At 40.0% G+C, this 27,570-nt stretch overlaps 1 protein-coding gene across 6 annotated transcripts in view; it reads left to right on the top strand.

The window, feature by feature from the left end:
• shank3b (SH3 and multiple ankyrin repeat domains 3b) overlaps positions 1-27,570 on the top strand; it is a 58,723-nt gene that overhangs the window by 12,858 nt on the left and 18,295 nt on the right. For 2 of the 6 annotated variants that reach the window (XM_074698006.1, XM_074698003.1), the window contains exons 3-13: positions 19,121-19,292; positions 19,459-19,662; positions 21,022-21,093; positions 21,272-21,380; positions 21,755-21,906; positions 23,818-23,947; positions 24,152-24,189; positions 24,318-24,434; positions 24,599-24,676; positions 27,062-27,128; positions 27,237-27,459. In XM_074698006.1, the coding sequence (XP_074554107.1) occupies positions 19,125-19,292; positions 19,459-19,662; positions 21,022-21,093; positions 21,272-21,380; positions 21,755-21,906; positions 23,818-23,947; positions 24,152-24,189; positions 24,318-24,434; positions 24,599-24,676; positions 27,062-27,128; positions 27,237-27,459 (1,358 nt within the window). In that variant the 5' untranslated portion in view covers positions 19,121-19,124. The remainder of the gene's footprint in view (positions 1-19,120; positions 19,293-19,458; positions 19,663-21,021; positions 21,094-21,271; positions 21,381-21,754; positions 21,907-23,817; positions 23,948-24,151; positions 24,190-24,317; positions 24,435-24,598; positions 24,677-27,061; positions 27,129-27,236; positions 27,460-27,570) is intronic. The other 4 variants (XM_074698009.1, XM_074698005.1, XM_074698007.1 and 1 more) reach the window with 3 other exon arrangements.

The following is a 27,570-nucleotide window of genomic DNA, read 5'->3' as shown; positions in this document are numbered from 1 at the left end:
GAGCACAATGAAGGGGTTTTATGTCTAATTTTAAGCAGAATATCAATGGCAGATGGGGTTATTCTGATGCATATGACAAAACCTTAACTCACTTTTCATTTTCTGGTTTTATCAGAGATTTCAACAGCAGTGCACAGTCAAACTCAGCTGATAACAATACTCAGCTCGATATTTTCACAAAGACATAATTTACTCCTCTTAGAAAGCACAGGGAGATGAGGGTGAAAGAGAAAGCTCGCAATATTTGGTTCTTAAAACACAATACGATCTGTCTCTAACAACAAACTTGTATTGGTATAAATCAAATTCCTGATTTCAACTTTATTTGTTGTGCAGCCTTTCTTCAAATGAAATTTTAATTTAACAGACTCAACAAACTGTAAACTTAGAAACAGGGTACAAAGTTTGGAAAGCATGATTTCAAAGTTCTTTGGTGAAACTCTTTCAACATCAAAGTATTGTTTCTGTTGCATTCTGGGAAAGCCAAATGCTGATGGATTCTTGCAACAAAGCAGAAAGCAGATTTCTTCCTTGAATTTAAAAGTTTGATCTAGAGCAGTTAATTAGATGCACTCTCCAGATATAGAGATAAGTTTGTCAGGAACTGCTGATGGGAGTCAGAAAGCCATTACGATGGACTGCGTTCCTCCTGCTTTTGCCCTCCATACTGACAGTTTTTCATGTACCTGATAGCCTGATCATGCATGATAGGTAAAAACTACTCAGACGAAAAATGTAGAACCTTGAACCCTTGGTGCAGAATCTATGTTTTATTTAGAGGTGTGAAAAAATGATAGATACAGCAATACATTGCAATACTTTGACCTGTGATGAGTTGGTGAGTTGGGAGTACAGTACTTCCTCTGTACCTCCACTGCAGCAGATGGTGCCAAAGAATAGTGATTTGCGCATTGATATTGAAATATCGATGCTTACAATACGAGCCCTCTATGCTCTAAAATCGATTCTCAAAAAAAAATATTGATACTTTTGATATTTCAGTTATTTCAGCTTCTGTAAATCAGCAACAGAAGCACATTGAAAAGTAACCAAAGAGCTGAGAACGTTTCTGAATGATACGCCGTTTGGTGGGAAGTACTTTTTCTTCTGCCTTGGTAATGCGTAAGTGCAGCTGCACGCTTTTTGGTCTTCCACTCTCACTCAGGCTTTATTCAGACCAGAAAAGTCCTTTGGTCCACTTGTTTGGTCCGAACCAAAAGCGGACTTTATTTTTTTCGTTTGGTGCGGTTCGTATTCAGATTGTACTTTTTGCAAGTGGACTATATTCTGTAAACACATCCACGTGTGTGAGGATCAGTGCTCTCATTGGACAGCACTGACAAAGGGCGGCACACAGAGTACAGACCTGGAAATGGAGGTAAACATGTGTTTGTGCTCTTATTAGAGCTGCTAAATCATTTTCAGTTTCAAGAGCAGCTCCTTCAAAGCAGCTTAACAACACCGTTTACAATTTAGGAACAGCAAAGACGAATGATCGCAGCAAGGAGGCGCTATGCTCTGCGTGTCCTGACCCACAACATGCTAGCTACAGCGTGGCTAAACAGAAGACGGAGGATCAGGTATGAACCAAAGACGGTTAGGTTACGGTGGCTTTATAGGCCCAAAAGGCACATGTATCCTGTAGTTAGTTCAGATGGACCTTGGTTTGTATTCAGACCTGCACCGGAGAACCACGAACCGCACCAGAGTTCGTTTGGAAGCGGACCGAGACCACCTCAAAAAGTGGGTCTTGGTCCGGTTGTTTGGTCCGCACCAGGGTTCATTTGTGTCTATTCACACCTGCATGAAAAGTCCGCACCAGCGTGGGAAACGAACCCTGGTCTGTTTAAAGTGGACCAAACAGTCCAGGTCTGAATACGCCTTTAGTCTGACCCTATAGTCTGCAGTTTGTATGGCACAGAACGGCAGAGTGCAAAAGAAGTGGTGTGAAGCTACTTTAGCTCCACAAACAGCCAGTTTCTGTGAAATGCAGAGTACTGCTGCTGATGGAGTTGTTCAAATTGACTGATATTGTTATGAAATGAGTAACAAAATAAATACTTGCTTCATTATATTGCTGCATGAGTTCCCTTGGAGTAATAGTATGTGTATCAAGGAGATAATCTTGAACAGGCAAAAAGCCTGGATTAATTCAGGTAAGTTTTCCCAAAAGAATTGATAATTCAAAGTGGATTACACACACCAGGTGTCATTAAATTACACAGAACAATTGCAATAAAAAAAACCATGGTGAACTAAGAAAATTATATATTATAAAAGATGAATAAAAAATAACATTTATTTTAAATCTCAGTAAAATATTATACTTTCCTTCAAGTATCAGTATGAATTTTACTCAGTATCAGATTGGGGAGGAGATTTTTAGTCGCGAACATCACTACAAAAGAGCTACTCCACTGTATGTTGCCCATAAACCTTATAATAAATATAATTTCAAAGTATATTCAGAATATTTATTCCTAAACTTGATGATGTTTAGGATGATGTTTTGGTAGCATAAACATCAATGTTTTCTCTCTATTCTTGAGTCAGTTAGTTTAAAATAATTTGAAGTTTGAGTTTTACAGTGTAGTAGACTGATAAAATAATAATCATAGTCATATTTTGCGCAATATTAGATTATTTATGAGTAGCGTTGGTTACACCAAGTGACATTTTTAAGTTTCACCAACTGACCACGTCTTTCCAAGTATCGTGGTGTCTATCGTACGGTGAGGCTCTTGCCTATAGTCACCCCTAGGATCTGTTGGTAAGATTTCATGAGATAAAGAGCCCTGATGGTAAAAGCTCATTTTTATCAACTACACATGAATGGATCTCTTAAAATAAAGAGTTTTTTGGCTTCAGATTTTTGACTTTAAGGCTATTCTAGCTGAATCAGTCGATTGTGGAAAACTAGGAACATCTGGGGAGCCAGCCTCTTGTGGGAAACGTTTAGACGATTGGTGAACTGAACTAAAGCATTTCGAATGTGGTTGGTATATCCAGATAAACGTAGCTGCTGCATTGTTCAGGCTGTGTGGGAGGACAACAGCTCTGCTCAGGACAAAAACGGGAAATGATCAAAATGGTGACCCCGAGTTATTTCAGGATGAAGCCTCCCGCGGCTTCAGTTGAACAAGAATTTCACCTCTCCATAAGACAATGATCTGGAGCCAAAATCACAGCGAACATCCTGATTCAGATCAGTCGAGGAGGAAACCTGCAAGCAAACCTGAGGAGACGTTACATAACAGAGCACTCTGCAGAGAAGAGTGGAGGAAAACAACCACTGTGAGCAACACAAAAGCTGCTTCTGCTCCCACTGAGTATTACCTGAAGGACCCATTCACATTAACAGGCATAAAGATAACGAGAGACGCTGCATTTTCAAGGGAAATTATGGTATGATTGCTCATAGCTGAAGTGTTTTGCTTATTGAGGCATGAAAGTGGGACTGTCAGAAAGAGTCTGGGTTTGAAGGAGGAAAGGAAAGATTGGGCAAAGGAAGAGAAACACAAAGGAGAAGGGGAAGACCAAGAATGGGTTTGGTCGATGACCAGGGGGTTGAGTCTAAAACACTCGGCTGCACATTTATTCTTCCCATGGCGTAAATTTCAGTTTCACTCTTTCTGCTTTGCACTCGTGTATTTTTACACAACATTATGTAACTGTGTGTGTCGTAAGAGGCGTGTTTGTTGTAGAAGAATCCTGAGAGAATCGTCCCATGAGTTTATCTTGAATTTCCACCCAGTCACTCAACAGAATTTCATGGTGGGTTCAGGCAATTTTCACCGTGCAACCCTGAAACTTTACTGTTTTTGTTACAATCAATACTCTCAGGTCAGATTTAGTAATAAAAAGTGGAAAACTCACATCTAAATTTGCCAGTTTAAAGACTTTTAGACGGTCATGGTGGAGAATTTTGCGGCTACAAGAGAAGACCAAATGTAACAGTTGTACAATGAGATTAGTTGGAAGTAGGTTAAACTATAAAGTAGGCTAGTCACCAGAATCTAGGTTTGTTTCGTAGGACAGAAGTCGAGAGACTGAAGCTTTAGTTTAAGGTTTTGAACCCTAATATTATGCAATTCACACACATAAACACATTAATACAATAAGTTACAGAGTGCATATATACAGTGAAATGTGCAACCATGTCAGCGCTGACAAACCCCTGAAGTCCATGTTTCCCACCCCAACGTTCATTTAAAGACCAACGTCTGGGTCTGATATAGAATCCAAGAAGAGAGCAACAAATGAGATGAATGTGGTTGTGTGGAGGGATGGGGGGTTGTCAGCATCAACCTCAGCTCGCCATCCAAGTCCTGGTCCTGGAGAACGGGACCATAACTCACGCAAATTCCATTGTCCATCAATAATCAAAGATTTGTGAACAGTTTCTATTACAGCACTGGTGGTACTATAGTTAATCTCTTCAGTCAACATCAGTGATTTTGTCAATCAAACAGACACTTCATATGTACATTTCTTACATGCATACATTTAATCAGTCAGGACATGAAACTAGGGATGGGTACCGAATTAGGTACTTTTATAGGTACCGACCAAATTCAGTCAAAAGTATCGATATCGATTCATGTAAAATCAAAAGGTACCATGTTTAGGTACCTAAACGCATCTTTGTGACTGTGAGGCAGTGGAAGAGTAGGCGATTTTCCATGCTGGACATGAACACAGCATTACAAGGTTATATACTGAAGAATAAATATGTCAAATTGAAAAAAATCTACAATTTATTATTAAACAAACTGATAGTTTTTACCACATAAACACAAAAAAGTACCAAAAATTGGTACTGTTGAGTACCGGTACCGATTGCCAGGTACCGGGCATCGGTACCGTATCATTTCAAATGTGAAAGGTACCCATCCCTACATGAAACAAAGGTTCTCCACAAATGTCTAAATAACAGTTCAGCATCAGTAATTCATCCACACCCACAATTTGTTTTATTTCAATCAGTCCGTGTTGGAGAAACCGGCTTGCTGCTTAGCAAACATTTGTGCTAATTGCACCCATTAAAATGAATGAAGCTGGCCAAGTTAAGTAACAAGACTGACTCATCCGTCCGTATTTCGTTCTATTCTTGACCTTTTATCAGAATTCGTCGTGGCAAGATGCTCCAGCAAGTCGCATAGTAAGCACGATTCAGCATCAAAGTTGTAAAAATAGGAAAAGGATTCAAATGAAGATAAATCAAACCTGTAGCTTTCAGTGAAGCGCGTCCCCTGCACCTACAACTCCCGCACTGACTGATATGTAACTGGTGGGCTGCTCAACCCCACGTGACCTATAATCCGCGAGAATATCGCGATGCTACTACATCCAAGTACAGAATAGGTAGAGAGAGAGAACAGCAACGCAGGATATTTCACCTGTGTTACACAAAGATGGAGCTCAAAGAAACCTGGGAAATGGAGGAGAATGGATGTTACGATATCAAAATCTTACGTTGCACTAATGCCTTGCTAAGTTCCCAATGTGGTGATTATCACAATAGACACAAATAAAGACCTGGGGGACAACATGTCTGTAGATCTGGGTAGCTTGTGAAGTTACAATGAGAATCTTTCGTTGACGTCCACTGAAAATGGACGTAGGCCTTTGGCTTAATATTCACCACTTCTTGTGATCCTTTTAGCTCTTTTATTTTTACAGGGGAAGTGAGACTCCCTTTAGTGTCTTTTGACCATTTTCCTTGCATCATCTCGCACCTTTTCCATGTGACGATTTGCCAAATAGCCTCAGGTATTACTCATATGCCTCGACACCACAGTCTGGCAGTTATCTACCACCTCTGGCTTCTCATTTCTTGACGAGGGAGAACTGAAATTCTGTCATTGCTGGTGTCCGCCAAACCGGGGTGGTCACCCATGGGTTGGTGTTCTCTGTAGTTCCCATTTCCCTGAACCGACTCTACAGCGTGTGAAACAAACTATGGCCCCGGGAACTAGTGCTTCATATCAAGACACTCTCACTCTGATATTATCATAAAACTGATGACACCATTACATCCCTAATGGGTATTTTATTTTCCTCCACAGAGATACCGCAGTCTTGTCTCATTATAATTTACTGGAAACGCTGAAGGACAAAACCAATCAGGTGTTCATTATGTCAGACAAATCCCTACCTGCCGATTTCTCATGTTTTAGCTCGGCAGATTGGTTGATTCAAACATTTGGTGTTTGATCAAATCCAAACCAACGTGGTTTGTTCCCTGAGACTGAAACTGTTCGTTTTTCTCTCCAGACGTCTGTAAGTACTGTGAGAACCTCCTGTGTCATCCAGCTCTTTGTCAGCAGTCTGTGACACAGATTTCTGTTTGAACAGCTGTCACAGAGTTGGCTCCCCTTTTGTTTTTGCCTTCTTTCTGAAGGTTAATCCATCAAACAGCAGCAAAAAACTCTGATTTAATGAGCTTTTATTCCCGGCACTGATGCATGAAAACCTCAAATTAAAAAGAGGTTCAAAAGTTTTTCAATTTCTGTGTTTCTCCATGTTCAGACAAATACTGGAGTCTTAGTTCAGAGCGTCAGAGCAGGTGAAGATTAAAGGGAATCCACACGAGGCAGAGAAACTCTCAGCAGGTTTGTGGTTGTTGGAGTGATTAATCAAGTTTTCAGTGTTTGTTGGTTTGTCAGACGGACAACGAGGGAGGTTTTCGAGGGCCTGCTTGTTAGATTCAACAAGGCTGGAGGACTTGTTAGCATTTCTATCAGGACGTTAACTCGTATACTTCTCTGGACTCCCTGTTCCCAGAGGTTCAGTTGTCAGATGAGGAGAGGTTTCATTTCAAAGTTTTAAACTGCAGGTTCGAGTGCCCATGAATGCTGGATCTGAAGAGTTTCTGAAGTGCAAAAGAACCCTGTTGAGGTCTGAAACTCAGACTTCCAATCTCAGACTGAAAGAAAAAGGACAGAATGGAGCCACGTTGACGCTTTCACTGCTTTCACTGCCTTCACATCTTCAGCCTGCATCCATATCATTTCAAAAGGCGTGGATACTGTATAGTAATATTACATAAGCAGCTAATCGGCCGTTCAGACTCTGTTTACTGTTAGGATCTGTCAAAACAAATGTAGTGAACTGTGATGATAAAGCAGCTCACAGCTTTTTGTTCCTGTTACACAACATAATCAAAGGCAACAAACTGATAACAGAAACAGTGAGCTGGTTGGGTCAAAATAAACCATTAAACACTCTTATCTGGTGCTGCTGAGCTGCAGAAATATGGAGAAAATGGAGTTATTACCAAGCCACTGACAAAAAAATGATGTTTGTATTTGATAAAGTTGAAAGGCATACACTCCTTTGCTAGTCTAATAAGTGCACCTGGCTAAAATCGTAGCATCTCAAAGGTTGTAATGTTACATTTGTATAGATATTTCTTTCCTGGTTTCCCCACTTTTTGCTGTTGACAACTTGTCAACGTTGTGTTGCAAGGCTTTGAATTCACTTCCAACAAAAAAACACAAATGCAGCCTCTGGAGGATCTGCAGTCTCTCAGCTTCTACCTCATTATCCATGCTGTGATCTTAGCATGTGGGGATGCTATAGTAATTAGGCGCTGTGCTGATTGGCTGCCTGAATGTTGTCTGAGATGGAAAGGCGCGAACAAATGCAGAGGTGGAAAAACACCAAAAGAAGTGTGTTGGTTGTTTCTCGTATGTTGGACTTAGGGATAACTAGAGATTCACTCTGGGACGTCACATCATTCAACTTATCAAAATTGTGTCTTTCAGTTGAAAAACATTGCCCGCCTCTGTCCATCTCTTTCCTTTTCCACCACCAAACCCCTAAGCCAGACCTTTATCACTTCCAGACCCTATTTTACTACACATGCAGCTTCGCTTATCAAAAAAAAGGACACAGTGCCGCCTGTCGAAGCTGAATAAGACGTTATTGGCCAGAAGTCTGATTCTCTTTTCTGCATGTATCCGTAGACAAAGCTAGATCCCTGTCGTGACTTTTCGATGGAGCTATGACCTTAGCCTGGCTGCGGTGTGCATGAAATCCATAGACAGTACAAAATGTGGACACAGTCTCCATGACGTCTTTTCCTGAAGCCAGTTGTTGGACACCACCATATTGGATACAACGCCAGGGATGGGTTCCTTTCACATTTTAAACGATACGGTACCCATGCCACGTAACTGGCAATCGGTGCTGGTACCCAATGGTACCAATTTCGGTACTTTTTTGAGTTTATGAGGTAAAAAATATCAATTTGTTTAATAACACAGTTTCCTTTTTTTATTTAACATATTTAATGGCTAAAAAAAAAATCACCTACTCTTCCATTCCCTCACAGTCAGAAGGATGCATTCAGGTACCAAAACATGATACCTTTTGATTCTACGTGAATCGGTACTTGGTACTTTTGACAGAATCTGGTTGGTGCCTATAAAAGTACTTAATTCGGTACCCATCACTGGCGATTGCTCTAAGACTGCAAGGGAAGCTCAGCTTCCCCTAAAATGTCCCAAAAAAGTGTTGATATGTTCTGCTGTGTGAACATTTCATTGACAAAATCTGAGCTAGAATTCCTTCATCTTTTGTTCAGAATCAGCTCCTATCACAGGTAACTGGCTCCACCTCCTTCTCATTCATCCCCGCAGCGTCTCAGCGCTTTAACACAGTCGGACGCTGAGCGTCTTCTGACTTCAGCGGGGAAGCATAGAGTGGATTGTTCCACTGTGGAAACTGGACGGTCATTGGATAAACGTTGGGCTTTGTCCCGCCCATCGGATGCTCAGCGTCTCTGGGGGTCTATGAGGCAGTGGGCTGGTCTGGACGCTGGGCTTCTGCATGATGATTGGATGATCTGTCTGAGGCCGAATCCCTTTTTGATTGACGGTGAAATGAGCCAGTCAGCGATCTTGAAGTATAACCCTCCACCAGAGCATCTCCTGAGTTGTTCTAGACTGATCCGGGGGCTTTATCGATCCCCAGTGAGTTTACCTTTTTTAAAAACGACGAACACTGGTTAAATCCCTGATAAAACACCTGGTTGGTACGACAGGGTCACAGATCATTTTCTTGAAAAGGAACAGAGGGTAGAATTTATGTTGAAATAAATAAACAAATTTATGATGTAGGCGGGAAAAAATTAGCTTCCCCTCCTTGACTGACCAGCAGCCGCCACTGGTTACCCATCCCTATATGACGCAGGCTCCAAGTTTCCTTTCTAACAGCTATAGGTCGCCCATGAGTCATGTGAGCTGAGTTCAGTCTCTGATTGGACAATCAGACAACACTTATACCTTTTAAACCACTGAGGTAGAAAAAATTCACCTCCGTAAAGTGGGTGCTGAAAGCAAAATGAGCGTCTCAGACCCAAGCTAGATTTTGAACCAGGCTGTAAATAGTTTTTTTTAATGCAGATGCAAACTAAAACGTACCACCAGTAACTGGAAAATTGATAACAGAAGTAAAAAGCAAACACTGTACTCTTTGGTCCTCTGGATATTTACTCTGGTTTTATGCTAACATCAGATCTGATTAGCCGAAGGTATTCCTTCAGGTCACATTAGACCTGGGGTGCTCCTAAAAATGGAAGCCAGATCATTTCCTGTGTCGGAAATGTTGTTTCTTGCCCACAGTCATTGAAATGCACATATCTGTTAATAGAGATTAGTCCGGAACAAACATGTAGGTACTGTTAGAGGATGTGATGCCAGCCATCGCTGCAGACGCTAATTTAAGAAATGCTGCTGTAGGTCAAAGCAGAGGGGAGGAAAATACCATGTGTGGGGATGCATCGGTTCGAGAAACTGTTGGTACGTGCTGATTTTTAACGGCTATAATGTGAGAGGAGATGTGTGTGTGTGTGTGTGTGTGTGTGTGTGTGTGTGTGTGTGTGTGTGTGTGTGTGTGTGTGTGTGTGTGTGTGTGGGAGTTGAGCCTTAATGAGGCTCCGTGTGACTCAACATGAAGGAAATACAGCCGAAGCAAAACAAGAGCAGAGATGAAACATTTCAAACCACATCCTCGGTATTCTCGTAACACAGGTGTTAAAGCGAATGTTTGTAATTGAAGTCTCCAGTACCTCCTCCCAGTGCATGATGGGATACTCTGCAGTGTGCTTTGACCCTGAATAGCGGCGAGTCCTGATAGAAAAAGGAATGAATGAGTCGGTAATTTCTGTTCCTTTGGTCCTCTAACATTTCAAAGATTGACACGTGCTCCTGTGTGCCGAGGATTCCTCCGCTGGGTGACACGTTAACGTTAAATATCGCTGCAATTACCGGCCTTTTACTGAACTGAATGAAGGGAAGTGATTCATTTCAGAGAGCTGCTTCTCGGTGTCCTGCCAGCTCTGCTTGGTTACAGTCGGTGTTTTGACTTCATTTCAGCACGCTGTGAAAATCAAATCCCAGAGAGTTAAAATGTGTTTGGGATATTGACTTCTATGTCCAAATTAAATTATCGTTGTGGGTGCAGGCAGCAAAGAACAAGGACTGAGGTTTTTTTTTCTTTTGAGACTGAACAGCCTCCGTCGGTGCCTTTAAAGACACAGATTTGAGATTTCAGAGTCTTCTCTTCGGCAACATTAAATTTATGTATAGTTTGTATTTTTTGTAAACCAGGCGTTGCTGATCATCCCTCCTTTTGTGATGCCTCTCGTACATCTTGAAACTTTGGTCCAGATAAATGTTTTAATTCGGAAAAAAAAAAACTTTAAAGGATTATTTCACAAACACAAACACAATCAAATATTAAAAAAAAAAATCATGATTTAACAAGTTATTTTAATAGAACCGACCGACAAAGGTGTCTGAAGGCTACAGCAAAAGCTATTTCCACTCACCGCTTTAGACTGACTGTTGTCAGCAGTCAAGTGCACTTACTGTGACGAGCATTGAATTGATGCACAACCAGAGATGGGAGTGAGTCACACATGTACAAGTCTCAGTTTATGACCTTCAAGTTTCAAGCAAGTCCTAAGTCTGACGGTCAGCCCCAGTTTCCATATCTAAGTCAGCAAAGACAGCGATTCACAAGATGAGTTTTATTTCAACATCAACAATCACTCAAAATATTACAGCCTGATTACAGTTGCCTAATTTAACTGCTTACTGCCCCCTTCAGGAGGGTCACAACCCTTCTCAATGGCCCATCACAGATCTGTCTAAGTGTATCTGTGCATATCTTGAACTTAATGTTAGCTTGGTAAAGCTACTGTTAGCAAATGTTAGCTTTCTAGTTAGCATTGACCCATTTGACACGCCAAAAAGTTAGCTCAAGATACTTTTAATGCTCATTTTATTGAGAGGACAAACATAAGGCAGCTTGTTTGAGCTACTGCTAGCAAATGTTAGCTTTCTAGTTACCATTGACCCATCTGACAAACCAATAAGTTAGCTTAAGACACTTTGAATGCTCATTCCATCGAGAAGACAAACATTTAGGAAGCTTGTTTAAACCTACTGTTAGCAAATGCTAGCTTTCTAGTTAGCATTTATCCATTTGACAGGCCAATAAGTTAGCTTAAGACATTTAAATGCTAATTTTATTGAGAAGACAAACATTAGATAGCTTGTTAAACCTACTGTTAGCAAATTTTAGCTTCGTTGTTAACATTGACCCATTTGACAAGCCAATGAGTTAGCTTAAGAGACTTGTAATGCTCATTTTATGGAGAAGACAAACATAAGATAGCTTGTTAAAGCTACTGATAGCAAATGTTAGCTTTCTAGTTAGCATTGACCCATTTGACAAACCAATAAGTTAGCTTAAGATACTTTGAATGCTCATTCCATCGAGAAGACAAACATTTAGGAAGCTTGTTTAAACTATTGTTAGCAAATGCTAGCTTTCTAGTTAGCATTTATCCATTTGACAGGCCAATTAGTTAGCTTAAGATTCTTTAAATCCTCATTTTATTGAGAAGACAAACATTTGGTAGCTTGTTTAACTACTGTTAGCAAATGTTAGCTATCTAAAAGCAATAACAGCTAGTTTAAGGATACATTTATGTAGCATACCTATCTTTGTGAGTTTGTAGTGACAGATGAAGTTGGATTTTGTAATGGTTGCTGATTTTTGAGCTGCGGACTTTGCATACCACCGTTCCTCTCTTGATATCGTCATTGAGGACTTGAACCAAAAGACCAAGTCACAGTCAAAACAAGCGGCCTACCACAAGGGGGCGCATAGGCTGTGGAAACGCTAACAGGACCAGGCTAAACCTGTAACAACCCATCCTGCTCTAAACCGGACTGCTTGGTGGAAACGGGCTTCCGTGGTCAAACAGCAGAAAAAGTTTGGGAACAACTGGTCTAGACCAAATTCTTGCTACAACTTCCACTTTGGGATTAATGTTCTTGTTACCCAGGGCAAGAACCCCATAATTATTTCAATCAGTCTTTATTTATAAAACACCAATTTCATCAAATATTAACTCAACAAACTCCCCTCTACTTCACTTCCATTTTCACACCATGAAAAGGTTCATTTAATTTCCTCGTCTCTCTCAGCATTTCAAGTCAACTTTATTTTCTGTACACCACGCTCCGAGACAAGAAATTTCTGACACTTAAAAGCACAAAAAGAAAGACAGAAGAAAAGGTGTTAAATGTCTCAGACAGGAAACGTCTCGAACAAATGGGATTCAATTTCTCGCCTGAAGACGTTTTTTGTTTTTTTTTTACATTTCAGCAGCTGACCTGCTTCGCTCTGACTCAAAGAGTCTGACGCTTAATTTTTAATTAGGATTAATCACTTTGAAGTAGAATAATTCAGCAACGTCTCTGTTTTTTCTTTAAATAGTACAGAAATATGTTTGTCTTTCAAGGAAACTTGGTTGAAAAATGATCAAATAGGTTGTTTTTCTGGTGGTTTCTCATTTGCAAAAAATTAAGATTCATATCAAACAGAGTTAGAATCAGTGAAATATTTATTGATTGGCGAGGAATCAATAATGTATGAGTTTGCTCAGGTTGTGTGTGAGGATTAAAGGTGTGTGTGAGGACTCAGAGCTGTGTGTGGTGTCCGCTCTGCAGCTGAAATCTCTCAAACATCAGAGACTCTCCACATCTGAACTGTGTCTGAACTCCAACGGCAGCCCATCTGCCGCTCCTCGGGCCTGCCTCAATCGATCTTTGTATCAAAAATCGATCCACGATCAGAGCCGCCCGAGCGGTTAACACACCTGAGAGCCCCTGAAGTGTGTTACGGAGTGTGTTTGATACAGCTGAGTGGAGGCCCGGACGAGGTTGACAGGAGGGAGAAAGAGAAAGTCAGCAGGTAGGTTGTTAGTTTTTTAAAACGGGAACTGCGAAAATTGTTCAACCGCGTTGCCATGGTAACAGCGAGCATGTAGATCAGGGGGCTTTTTTTAACACACACACACAAACACACACACACAGAGTGACACTGCGAGGTTAGCACAGGATTCCCTGCTATTCCAGTTTCTATGACAACTCACAACTCATCCTCTCTCCTCTCTTTCTCATTTTCCCTCTCCGTCTTTCGCCCTCCCTCCGTCTTATCTTCAGCCCTGATTGAGGCGCTCGTTTAGTTCCCCACTTCTGTTCGGCTTTATTGGCACGGATGCTAATCAAGTGCTAATTAGCCGGAATGATGATAGATACGAAATGATAATTAAATGAGTAATGATGTCTTTCACTGAATCCAAATCAACATCAGCAGCTTCACAGACAGAGGAGCAAAAAATCCCCTGGGGGGTCACAGAGACCTGAACTTTGTTTATGACACTTTTTAAAATCAAGACCTCGTCTTCAGCTCCACAGTGAGTTACAACTCAATGAGTTTCAAATCCTTTTTAAAAACAAATTTACAGAAATAGACTTGTCAGGAAATGTTAAAAATCCACCGCTGTCGGAGGAGTTTATTGTAACCAATGCAGATACAAGGGCTCTGTTGGCCTTGCAGTCTTTCATTTTTAATTATTCTATTTTATTTATCAATTTATTTTGAATAAACATTACAAAACTTCCCAATTACAACTATTTGTTTACACAACATAAAACTGAAAATGAAGGAATCAAAATACTAATAAAACAAAGGAAAAGAGCAACACATGTTCATATACACATATTCATACAAACATTTTTGCATACTTAAATAAAAACACATGCACCTAAATACACCCTCATGTATACTTATACACAGTCTAAGCATGTACAGACCTCAGGGGGAAAAAGTTATTTTCTTTTCACAAGCTGGTGTTATTTACTGATGCTGCTTTGTAAAATTTTACAAAGCAGAGCAGAGCTGGGGTGCAGAGCTGTGCTAAGCAGTTCCTGGTCCTTATGCTAAGCTAAGAAAACCAGTTGTGAATACTGATTCATATCATCAGTGTTTCTATTCTTGGACTGCAAAAAAAAGCAGAAGTAAGGATGCATTGATACGACTCTTTGAGGCTTGATAACAAAATTGATACCTCAACTTTTCTTGGTGATACTGGTACGAATGTGATCCGAATTAGGAAATTAAAGTTGCTCATGTTGCTGAGCCGGAAGGCAAAGCTCTCTGTTTACCAGTCGATCTTCGTTCCCACCCTCACCTATGGTCATGAGCTTTGGGTAGTAACTGAAAGAATAAGAAATGAGCTTCCTCCGTAGGGTGGCTGGACTCTCCCTTAGAGATAGGGTGAGAAGCTCGGCCATCCGGGAGGAGCTCGGAGTAGAGCTGCTGCTCCTCCGCGTTGAGAGGAGCCAGATGAGGTGGCTCGGGCATCTGATGAGGATGCCTCCCGGACGCCTCCCTGGTGAGGTGTTCAGGGCACGTCCCACCGGGAGGAGACCCCAGGGCAGACCCAGGACACGCTGGAGAGACTACATCTCTCTGCTGGCCTGGGAACGTCTCGGGATCCCCCAGGAAGAGCTGGACGAAGTAGCTAGGGAGAGGGAAGACCGGGCTTCCCCGCGACCTGACCCCGGATAAGCGGAAGAAGATGAAGATGGACTTGCTCGTGTCGCAAGTTGCTGTTAGCGTTGAGCCGCCGTTATCTTCCTCAATGATATTTTAGCTGCTTAGTACTACAGCACAATATTTAAATATCACCTTTATGTTTGCACTTTCTACTTTCAATAACCTCAGAACAGATTTTTATCTGTTTATATGTGTTTTTAAATTACGGACATTCTTGCTTTCATCAGCATGGGCTATGAACACCTCATTTCATTTTATCTCCATTTGGATACAGTTTTTCTTTGATAACGGTCATGTCATGTCATGTTTGTCTTGTAAATGCTACTGGATACCTTAAATTTCTATCTATCTATCTATCTATCTATCTATCTATCTATCTATCTATCTATCTATCTATCTATCTATCTATCAGTGTTTATGATTGTCATAAAGACCAAAGAGCATGGAAAAGAGTTGTCCAGAACTCGGATCTAGCTCTTTGAGTCTGTATCAGACCGATACCCGACAGAGTTGTGATCCTTTAGGGTTGAATTCACTCCAGACAGCACCCATAGACTGTATATAGAGCGGACAGCGTGGCTTCGCCATTTACCATTGTACGGTTTTGAAGCCAAAATTCCCCCGTCACAGACGCCGCCATTGGCAGCCAGAGTCTGTGCAGTAGAGACTTTGAGGGATTCTGGGAAAATCTGAGTGGAGCCAGGTGACGAAAACAATATATATATAATTTTCTGGAAAGTCTAATCTCTTTTTGACATATATTACAATCCCCGAAAGAAATACACAAGAACGGCAGCTGTCAATCGTCATTAAACATGACGTAAAACCTCGTTTTTAACTTCTTATAACTAATGAAAATGAAACTTTTCAGAAAAAGAGGACTTGAATACAAGACAGCCAAATGATATCTTCAAATAATCACAACAATCAGACGTGAGAAACATTTCTACCAGGTGTATTAATCTTTGAAAGTTTGGCCACAGCCCATCTGGAATGACTGGGGAGATGGAATTTTTGACCTATCACCCATCTACTGTGCAGCTCGGTGCAGTTTGCTCTTTTTTTGCTTCTGAATGTGGAAATTAGCTGTTAGCATCACCACTTTTTAAAAAGGATACTAACGTGAGAGAAACCAGAAAGAGCATGGACTGATCTGACTCCTGATTGAGTGATTTCAAAGTGATGTTGACAGGTTTTGATGAACAGATATGATATTTTTGGACCATGCAGAGGCTGAATTGTCGTCCTGATTGCCAAAAAGTTTGGCCATGACTTCCTCTGTAAACACTGCTGAGCAATTACCACCATCTTTTAGCAGATGCTTAAAAAGGCACTCTCCTTTTGCAGGGCCACATTGTGAATTAAACGTTTTTTCCCATTGAAGCACATTTGCACAGAAAGAGACCAATTTTTCCTCAAAGAAATACATAATCGCTGCAGAATTCAATCCTTTGAGGGTGCTTTATGAATTCGACAGTTTTATTTTGTCTCATTTGCACAGCTTAAGTGATTTTTCCATGAGCAATTTTTTTTATAAATCAGGCCAAAACTCAGAGTAGAAAAGAAGTGGGAACAGCTTCCAAATGTTAGATTGTACAAAATATTGAGTATGTCCATCTTTAAACCCTTTTTTCCTCTGCAATCATTTCCACGCAGTCTTCTTCAAACTTGTTGTGAAACTAGTTTCTTGAGAACAATCAGACGCCTCTGTGTGCCGTGCCTATCTGCGTGTGTGAGCACATTTCGCACAGGGTGGAAAAACAGGATGTGATGTAACATCCTCAGGCCATTATTAGCGTTAGAGAAGGTGGAGGTCAAAGTCAGCAGACGATCTGAATAAGACTCAGACCAAACACTCGAAACCAGAACAGGTTAAAGACACGTCAGTTTGAAGGACGATGAGTCTGGTTTGGAGAGAGTCGTGTCGTCTGTAAACCTTTGTCACAGTGTTCCTGGGAAATCACAAGAGGAATTTATTAAACGAACATGTCAGTGATGCTCTTCATTATGCAGTGAAACCCCTAAATGGAAAGCAGCCATCATCACTGTTATTACTTACACCTTTGAAAATGCAAAATGTCTGCAGTGAGAAGAGTCTGTGGGAGGCTGTCAGATTCATGCTAATTCATCTCTGTATCTCTCTAACACAGACCTACCCAGCTGTTCCTGTCTTTAATAATGCAGGGATCCCTTTAATCAAAGACAGAGATCACAGTCTTTAAGGGAATTATCTGTTTTCAGATACACGCAACAACGAAATCAGCAACAACAGTAAAGGGACAGTTAAACTGTAAAATGGTTTGTTTTAATCTAAAGTTTATTTTGGTATGGGGATGATGCTAGCATGTGCTGCTAATCTTAGAGACAATCCATAGACTGTATAAACATGGCTGCGAGTTTTGTTTTGAACAGCTACAGGGTGCCCACCAGTCATGTGACCTGAGCTGTGCCTCTGATTGGATAATCAAACAATCCTAATAACTTCTAAAACGCTGAGTTAGAAAAAAATACATTCATCGTAAAGCCTACCAAATTTTGTTAGTTTGATTTTTAATGAAGAATTTAAAATTTGGTATTCATTTTATTGAAATGTTATAAATAATTTTTTTATTAGAATTTTTATTTGTGTCTTTTTTTGTCTTTTTTTCCTATTTGATGATACAATTTTTTTTTCACAGCAACTGTGAAAACATAGTTTTAAGAGTGTTTTGATAAACCACTAGATTTTTTTATTATTTTTAAGTATGATGCAAAAAATTATGATTTTTTAAAATAAATTAAAAGTTTTATTTATGTTTTTTTCCTCTTTTTTTTATTAAGTAATTCTTGTTTGATGATACAATTAATTTTTTCACAGCACCAGTGAAAACATGGGTTTCAAAGTATTTTAATAAACCACTAGATTTTTTTAATTATTATTTTTTTAAATATGACGCAAAAAAATTGTGATTTTTTTTTTTTATGGATAGAGATTTTTATTTAGGTTTTTTACCTATTGATGAATTCTTATTTGATGATGCAATTAATCTTTTCACACCACCTATTGAAAAAATGGGTTTCAAAATGTTTTGAAAAAACACTAGATTTAAAAAAATATATATATATGATTTTTTTTTTTTTTTTTTTTCATAAATCAGAATTTTTATTTATGATTTTTTTTCCTCTTTATTTCTATTGATGAATCCTTATTTGATGATACAATTAATTGTGTCAGGTGGGAAGTTTGTGTACATGTAATGTACAGCATTACATCAGTGATGAGACAGCTACACGATGTAGCTTCTGAACACTGTAATGTTAGCTTATCATAGCTTATGTATCAGTCTTTTAATGCAGTTCATTGTGGGGAAGTCTGTTTGCTGTAAATTTGTCACCCTAGTCTGACATTAGGGCTGGGATGATATGCTATTCTCATGATTCGAGTCTGTCACAATTTTTGGGGTGCTGACGCGATTTAAATTGTGGTTCTTCAGTATTTACGTTTTCTGCCATTTTTAGGTTTCTTTTTTGACACTGAACCATGTGAAAAATGTATCAGGAGCCATATTTTCTCATAAAATGCACATCACGTGAGTCAGAGAGAAACATTTCACCCTCTGCTGGAGAGAAGTGGAAACTTCTTTCCAATCTAGTGTATAAACAGACACTTAAATGAAGAATCTGAATTTAAAAAAAGTGACTTTTTTGATAAAAAAAATCATTATTTTGATTTTGTCGTTATAACATCGTTGTAACAAGTGCATTCAAGTGGTAACGGAATGGCAACACCATCGCTATGTCAGGGCAACATGGATGCCAAAGGATGAATGGTTGTCGTCCTTCTCAAGTTTTATTTGTGCAAAAGAAGGAATGAAAGGACAAAAGAAAGAAAAGACCTTTTGGAGTAATGTGTTTGTGTGAATCTGGAGCTCAGGGGTACCATCATTTCTGAGAATGTCATTGGCCAGGTCACAGTTTGTGAATTTTCACAACTTTTCAAAAAGTTGTTGATATGTTGAAAATGTGACTGCTTCACATGAACTCAGTAAACATTTGAAGGCAGCTTTAAGAACATTATACAGTGAAGCATTTCCTCATTTTCATATTAAATATCAGTATTGTTTTAAATTTTAACATGACAGGAATAATGTCTCAGTTTTTTGATGCATTGTGTTGACACGTGCTCCTTTTTCTGTGTATGCTCTGTGTCTTTCAGCCACATGCCTCTGAGTCCGGCTGCTGACACCAAACATGAACGCCCGCGGCAACAAGCGGTTACAAACGGCAACCCGACAGGCTCTGCTGTTGCCAGAGATGACGACGGAGATGACCCGCCCTCCGGAAACAGCATTGTTGTCCGTATCGGCATCCCAGACCTACAGCAGACGGTAAAAACCCCAAATACATCCACAGATTATTTACAATTTGAGTAAAATACTGAGAACAGAAGAGGATAAACACGATGAATGAATCAGCAGGACAAATCTGTGTGTCTGTCTGTCTTTGTCTGTCTCTTTCTCTGTCTGTCTGTCTTTCTGTCTCTGGCCCTCTCAGAAGTGTTTGCGGTTGGACCCAGAGTTACCAGTTTGGACCAGTAAGCAGAGGGTTCTGGTGACGTTGACTCAGTCTCTGTCGGATGTTTTGAACTATGGTCTCTTCCAGCCGGCGTTCAACGGCCGAGCCGGAAAGTTTCTGGACGAGGAGCGGCTGCTGAAGGAGTATCCTCTCCCTCCCATCACACCCATCCCTTACCTGGAGGTAGGTCTGGGTTCAAACATTTACAGATTAAACCTTTAATCCAACAGGCTTAATTCTGTGGAGCTAAATCCAAACATATGTTAATTCAAGGCACTCCAGACTGTATTCTGTCATACCATGCACAGAGATCCAACATGAATCCGCCGTTGGCAAAGCACTCAGCGACAGATTTGTGTCCACAGTGCCATTAATAAGGGAAAACATATGCTTGGTGTTAGCAGACACAGCAAAGTATGACAATCAGCCGAGCTGTAAACCTTTGTGAGGGTGATTTTCTTTTTTGTTTATTACTTTAGTTATTGAAGAAAACAAAACTTAATTTGGTATACTTATTGAATTTTTAATAATTAAATAAGAATTTCCCTTTTTTAAATTTATTTTATTTTTTATAAAAAACTTTGATTTTCAATTAATTTATTTTTATTGTAATTGTTATCACTTTGAGTATTCTTTTTATAATTATTGTTATTATTTATTTTAAGTTTTGTCTTTTTTAAAATTGTTTTATTAATTTATTTTATCAACTTTTTAACTTTCATTAATTGAATAAGATCATTTTATTTTATTTGTTACTTAAGTTATTAAAGAAAATGAAACTTAATTTGGTGTAATTATTGAATTTTTAATAATTGAATTTACAATTTAATTTAATTTAATTTAATTTAACTTATTTCTTATTTTTTTATTCATTGAATTATAATTTTCCCTTTTTTCTTTAATTTAATTTTGATCAAACCCCTTTTTTGATTTATTTCTTAATTTTATTTATTAATTTAATTACAGTTTTTCCTTTTTTCCTTTAATTTAATTTTGATTAAACCCTTTTTTAATTTATTTCTTATCAATTTATTTATTTCAGTTTTTTCTTTTTGAAATTGTTTATATATTTTTCAATTTTTTAACTTCTAAACTTTCATTAACTGAATTGGTTCATTTCATTTTGGGTTTTTTTTATATTTGAATGTTTTAGTTATTGAATTTTTATCAAGTGAAAATTTGACTTTCTATCTGTTGGTCAAAGGATTTGAATTTTGCTATCTATTCCATTTTAATTTTAGATTTTTTAAATTTTTATTTAATTGATCAGATTTTTTTTTAGGAAAGTTTTTTTATTTATTTTTTTGTATTGTTGAATTTTTATTTATTGATACAATTATTCATTTTTTGTGCACCTTTGAAAGCATTGGTTTATGAAGTGCTTAAAAAACAAACACATTATTTTTTCAGTATGAAGCAAAACCTGGAGAATCAAAAAACTGAACCTGAACCTAACACCAAAATCCCAGACAGGAAATAAGTGCATCATGAAGATTTAACAGCTGAATATTGAATCAATGACCTTTCATCTTTCATTCACAGTTTCGTTATAAGCGGAGAGTTTACACGCAGAGCTATGTGGACGACAAACAGCTGGCCAAGCTACACACCAAGGTACGTATCCACCTTTAATAAACCGCTGCTATGGACACAAGCTCTGTTTTTTTATGGAGGTTTATACAATAAAACGCCTGTTTTGAATGATTATGAATAATTATTTATAGAAAAGCAATTTATCACCAAAGGTTTTCTTGCACGGTATTGCAGTTTAACTCAGTAATCATGTTTTCAGGCCAACCTGAAGCGTTTCATGGAACATGTTCATCAGAAAAATGTGGAAAAAGTTTCTAAATGGTTGGAAAAAGGCTTGGACCCCAACTTCCACGACTCTGACACTGGAGGTAAGCTGGAAAAAAACATACTCCAGCATGAAATTAACCATTAATCAGACACAAACTATTAACATAATGAAACATTTGGACAATCAACAAGACTCTTCATGTAAAAACCCATCCTGCTTTATTCACTTTGGAAGCTGTTAAATTTATATTTTTCGTGTGGTGCATCAGAATTAACCTCTCAGAAAGCTTTATGTAAATCGTATGTGTAATTGTGGACTGAGTACTTCTCTTCAGGCAATTAAAACCTCCACATTTCCAGACAAAACACTGACGACATGACCCCTGTGTCCTCAGTCCCACTTATTCACTTTATATCCTGCTGTAATTTTGGAACAGTAATAACTGTCTTCCTGTCTGGGCTGTTTGTGTCTCAGAGTGTCCTCTGACTCTGGCGGTCCAGCTGGAGGAGAGCTGTGATTTGATTAAAGTTCTGCGCAGTGGAGGGGCTCACCTGGACTTCAGGACCAGAGATGGCATCACGGCTCTGCACCGCGCCGTGCTCTGCAGGAACAGCACCTCGCTCACTGTAAGAGGGAACGCGGCTCTGTGCTGCTTTACATGACACAGGGACTTTTTGTGTAGGCATGCACGTTAAACAGCAGCTGCAGCATCATCGCAATATTAGCCGTTTGGTTTCCCTCAGGTTTATATTCTTTGCTATAAATACGAATCTTTTCACTCAGCATCCGTACAGTTGAGAGATGGAGAGCTTGTTTTTCACGTCATTTTCATGCTTTTACATGATGCTTGAGCTGTTCTATCAGCCACCCTCAGATTATCTGGTGCCAAAGCTGAAGATTGATGCAGAATAAAGCTGTTTTAAGGATTCAGTTTGGATTCAAGGAGCTCATTCTGTAAAAACAGATGTTTTCCAACATCGTAAAAACAATAGACTCGCAATCTGTGAGTCATAATCCTGTTTGATAATAATTTATATGGTTAATTTGTCCCTTTAAAGCAGCAACGTTGCTTATTTCATTTAATTGATAACTTAATTTTCCTCACAGTAATACCAATTCATTTTCAAATTCAACATTTTTTTTCTCATAGCTTCATAACTTTAAAGGTCCCATATCCTGCTCCTTTTCTGCAGTTTAATCTGGATCATTGATGTCTTCATGAAATGGTAGTAACATGTTTTGGTCCAAAGAGCCAATAAATCAGGCACAGCAGCATTGTTTCCAGGCTCTCATAGCCCCTCTGTTCAGAACGCTCTGATTAAGTGGGCGTGGCCTTCATATGTAAATGAGCCACCGCTGACACCGCCCCGCTCTTCCACGTCACTGAGAGCGGCGCCACGAGCTCCGAGTGCACAATGTTTAGAAAACAGCGAAGCTCGTTTACCGTAACATTACAGGCTAAAACAACAGGCTAACCGCAGCTAAAGTTAGCATCCTGAAGCTATCACAGAGACAGGGGGGACACTGAGGAAAAGCTCTTACATCTGCTCCACAGCACACAGCATTTAAAATACTCACATTTCCAGGGTCCCAGGTTTGTTGGAGGATGGTTGGTAATGCGCCTGGATTCAGGACCAGTCTATTGGCTAGCCCTCTGTTGGACTGTCCAACGTTGGAAAAGCAGTCGGCGGTGAAGTGACTAGCACACACATGCACAGTTTTACTGAGTGTAGCTGGCACATTTCCCTCATAAATAAACTCTAGACACTTAGTCTGTCTTCTTCTGAGATGGGAAGCTTGAGCATGGAACTTTGTGACTGTTTACAGCCCAAAACAGAGCAGTGATGGCTCTTCAACTTTGACATTCTGTGTGGGGAGGGGGTTTGTGGGTATCTACTCCGGTGGACCAATCAGGTCAGTCTTGCTCCTGATTGGTCAAAAAAGGGAATCGCTGACGTCGGCAAATCCCCAAATTCCAAACAGCTCGTTTTAGGTCAGGATTTTACATTCACAAGCTCTACTAAGAACAGTTTTGGTCATTAAATATCACATTTTGTGGGCTGGGAGGAAAGACAAAGACCCACAAATTTCACTAAAAGACTTAATTAAGTGATTTTTGCATAATATGGGACCTTTAATGACTAAGAAGACGTAACAAAATAATTTTAATCTCATATCTTTAAGACTTTATCCTAGTAACATAATATATTTTCTTAAAGATCTGACTTTCATCTCGAAATAACTTTATCCTCATAACATTTCAACTTTATTTTCATAAATTTAAGACTGTAATGGCTTTATGTTAAGATTTTAATCTCATATCATTACAACTTTGTCCTTGTAAAATTATCCCCTTAATCTAAAAAAAATAACAACTATAATCATAAAAGAAAGACTTGTCATTACGCTACAACTTTAATAATAAAGCATGTTTTTATTTTATTCCAATGTGGCTCTAATCGTTAATCATAAAAAAAAACCTGAATGCTCCTTTAGATCTAACACTACCCCCCTCCCCTGCCTCATTCTGGTCTCAGACTCTGCTGGATCTTGGAGCGTCTCCGGACTACAAAGACAGCAGGGGTCTCACTCCTCTCTATCACTCTGCCATGGTGGGCGGCGCCCCCTACTGCTGTGAGCTGCTGCTTCAGGACCACGCCACCATCGGTATGGAGCCCCCCTCCCTCCCCTCAGCTGTTATCGTGATAATACACCCACACCTACACCTGTGTGAGCTTGTGATGACATCACAGCTGTCCTCCAAACATCTCTGTGCGACAGCTTTTGTTCTGGGATAATGTTTGTTTGTTTGTGTCTTTTGTGAGAAAAAACACTTGACCGCTGAAAGCAGTTTTGTTGTCATGGTTGCAGGGATAACGGATGAGAACGGCTGGCAGGAAATCCACCAGGTGACACACTCACACGCACACACAAGCTTATGCACAAACACTCCAACACACACACACACATACAACCGGTTAATTACTTGCCCTGAACAATTATGATTCTGTGGGTGTTTCTGTGTGCATGGATTCAGGCATGTCGCTATGGCAACGTGCAGCACTTGGAACACCTGCTGTTCTACGGGGCGGACATGAGTTCCCAGAATGCTTCGGGAAACACCGCGCTGCACCTGTGTGCTCTCTACAACCAGGTAATTCACAACAAAGTCAGAGTGAACGCAGAGTTTCAGCTTTTATCTTTGACCTCAGCTTTCGTTGCTCTTTGAGAAGAGCGCTGCTTTAATAAACAGTTTTATTAAGTTTAAATATTCGTTAGCTGGAGTTTTAATCAGCGTTGTGTTGCTGGTTTCTGCAGGACAGCTGTGCCAGAGTTCTGCTGTTCAGAGGAGCAAATAAGGACGTCAAAAACTACAACAACCAAACTGCCTTTCAGGTAAAAATGAAACAAAAGCTACAAAAACAAGACTGTTATAAGTTATATGTCAAGCCATGTCTAGTCTGTTCAGTCTCTGTCTCCTGGATCCTGTCTGCTCACAGCAGGTGAAGCTCTTCCAATGTGGCGTTGGTGTCTGGTGTTAGCTCTGTTAGCCATGTCTGTGAATAGCATGATGCTACTCTGTCTTCTGGTATTCCTTCTGTTGCTGGGTTAGCACAGCTAGCTCGTCCATCTTATTGGAGATAGATCTTACGTTCCCAATAACGATGGATGGAAGGACAGGTCCATGTCGTCACTTCTTAGCTCACACCTGAGAACCAGCACGTCGTCCTCACCTTGTGGGGAAACATCCGGCCTTGCACCAGTTAGCATTGACATGCTACAGGCTGCTAACAGCTGATTTCACATGTAAACAATGCAGCCATGGTTACATGTAGGATCTCCAGACAAACACAGGAGAAGAAGAAGTAAAAATATCACTGAAGACACAAAAAGTTTGGTGTCCACGACCAACAAATGAGCCATACAAAGTAATGATCCTGAACCAAATACAATGACGGGAAAGTTACAAGAAAGAGACAAGGAAGACAGAACTGCTGCAACAGGCAGCCACCACCAACAGGGCGGCGCCTAGCAACCAAGACAAGCAAAAGCAACAAAAAGCCAGACTGCTCTCTGGTGAAATTAAAAATGCCATCAAAGCTGTTTTGGTCGATTTTAAAAAACAGAACTTGGTTGATAACAACACAGCTACAATAGTGGACATGTGACATCAGTCTGTTCAACAATTCATCAAACTTTCCATTGATTGGACGCTCTGTTTGGCCAATCAGCAGTTTTTCAGTCCTCCATCCATTGGTCCTTTCATCCACTTATTAAAGAATTCATCTGTTCAGTCATACATTCATCAGTCCATCTCTCAATCCATTCATCCATCCATCCATCCATCTCTGTTTCCATCCATCCATCCATCCATCCATCCATCCATCCATCCATCCATCCATCCATCCATCCATCCATCCATCCATCCATTCATCAGTCCATCCATCCATCCATCCATCTCTATTTCCATCCATCCATCCATCCATCCATCCATCCATCCATCCATCCATCCATCCATCCATCCATCCATCCATCTCTATGTCCATCCATCTATCATCCATCCTTCAATCCATCCATCCATCCATCCATCCATCCATCCATCCATCCATCCATCCATCCATCCATCCATCCATCCATCCATCTCTATTTCCATCCATCCATCCATCCATCCATCCATCCATTCAGCCATCTATTCATCCATCTCTATTTCCATCCATCCATCCATCCATCCATCCATCCATCCATCCATCTCTATTTCCATCCATCCATCCATCCATCCATCCATCTGTTCCTATGTCCATCCATCCATTCAGCCATCTATCCATCCATTCATCCATCTCTCCATCCATCTATCCATCCATCCATCCATCCATCCATCCATCTCTATGTCCATCCATCCATCATACATCCACCTTTACCTATCTGTCTAGCAATCCACAAAGTCATCCCTTCATCCATTAATACAAACATCCATCTAAAAACTTATCCACCAAATATTTAAAGGTTTGTCCATCCATCAACCCTTTCATCCATCAGTTCATCCATCCATCATCCTTTTCTACACTAACCCACTCCGGCCTGTGGATCGAAACTCAACCATCAGTGGGTGAAAGAGGAAACCTTTAAAGGTCACCGCTCCTTCGTGTCTCTGACATACGGACACAAATTACCATCCACACTCAAACCTACAGTCAGTGGAGGCTCCAATTACGCTAACGAACATGTTCTCAGATTGTGGGAGGAAAACTGGAGTACCTGAAGAGAACCCACACATGAACATAGAAGAACATGTGAACTCCACACAGAAAGCCTCCTGCCCAGCCTTCCACACGTGTTCAACATCTTTAATAATATCTGAAACGACGATCTTTGGAGCTTCAAAGAGAGAAAGAAATTAAATTCACACAATTTCTGTGGTTGTGAGACACATCAGAGAAATCATAAAAATATTCCTTTTAGTGCACAACAAATGGGCTGTTTTTCTTTGGTTAGTTCATAAAAGATTATCTCTCTGCAAAGCTTTTCTTGGAAAATTAAGAAGCCTTTCCAAAACCCTAAAATCTTTCTATTTTTGTGTTGTTTGTAAAGACTTTGATGGGAATCAAATGGGTTTTGAGCTGAGAACAGACTGCACGTCTGAAAGTCCAGAGACTGATACACCAATAAGAAAAATATATAATCCTTTAAATGGATGTATGTACATAAAAGACAAACGTCTGAGCCATCTGTTGGTGTTGTGACAGTAAATGAGCACTCGTGTGTGTTTGTACCTGTGTGTAGGTGGCGATAATTGCCGGGAACTTTGATCTCGCAGAAATCATTAAGATCCACAAAACCTCCGACGTTGGTGAGTTGGCTCAGAGTGCGAACACATTAAAGTCGCGTGTCTGTGTGTGAGCTTATATCGAACCGTAGCTGGTGAAGTTAAATCTCTCTTTGTGTTTTTGTGTCTAAGTAGTTCCCTTTAGAGAAACGCCATCCTACACGAAGCGCCGCCGAGTCGGCGTAACCAGGACCACGGCTGGAAACGGTCTGTCTTCTCCTCGCTCCCTGATTCGCTCTGCTAGTGACAACGCTCTGGAAAGCCCCGCCTCTTCTCCTGGTCCCTCCCTGCAAAGCCTGGAAACGCATCATGACACGCATACTCACTCGCTACGACGACACACTCGTCGCCTCAGGTACGAACAAACAGACCCTCGTTATCTACTGCTATTGGCTTTTTAAAAGAAAATACGGCCGATGGCCGATAGAGACAAATGTCCAAATATCGGCCCGATATATCGGCCGGC

The sequence above is a fragment of the Halichoeres trimaculatus genome, unplaced genomic scaffold, assembly GCF_033239565.1.
Source record: "Halichoeres trimaculatus isolate MK-OKI-2021-1 unplaced genomic scaffold, fHalTri1.1 fHalTri1_scaffold_21, whole genome shotgun sequence".
Taxonomy (NCBI): Eukaryota; Metazoa; Chordata; class Actinopteri; order Labriformes; family Labridae; genus Halichoeres; species Halichoeres trimaculatus.
This window is presented reverse-complemented; position numbering and strand designations above follow the sequence as displayed.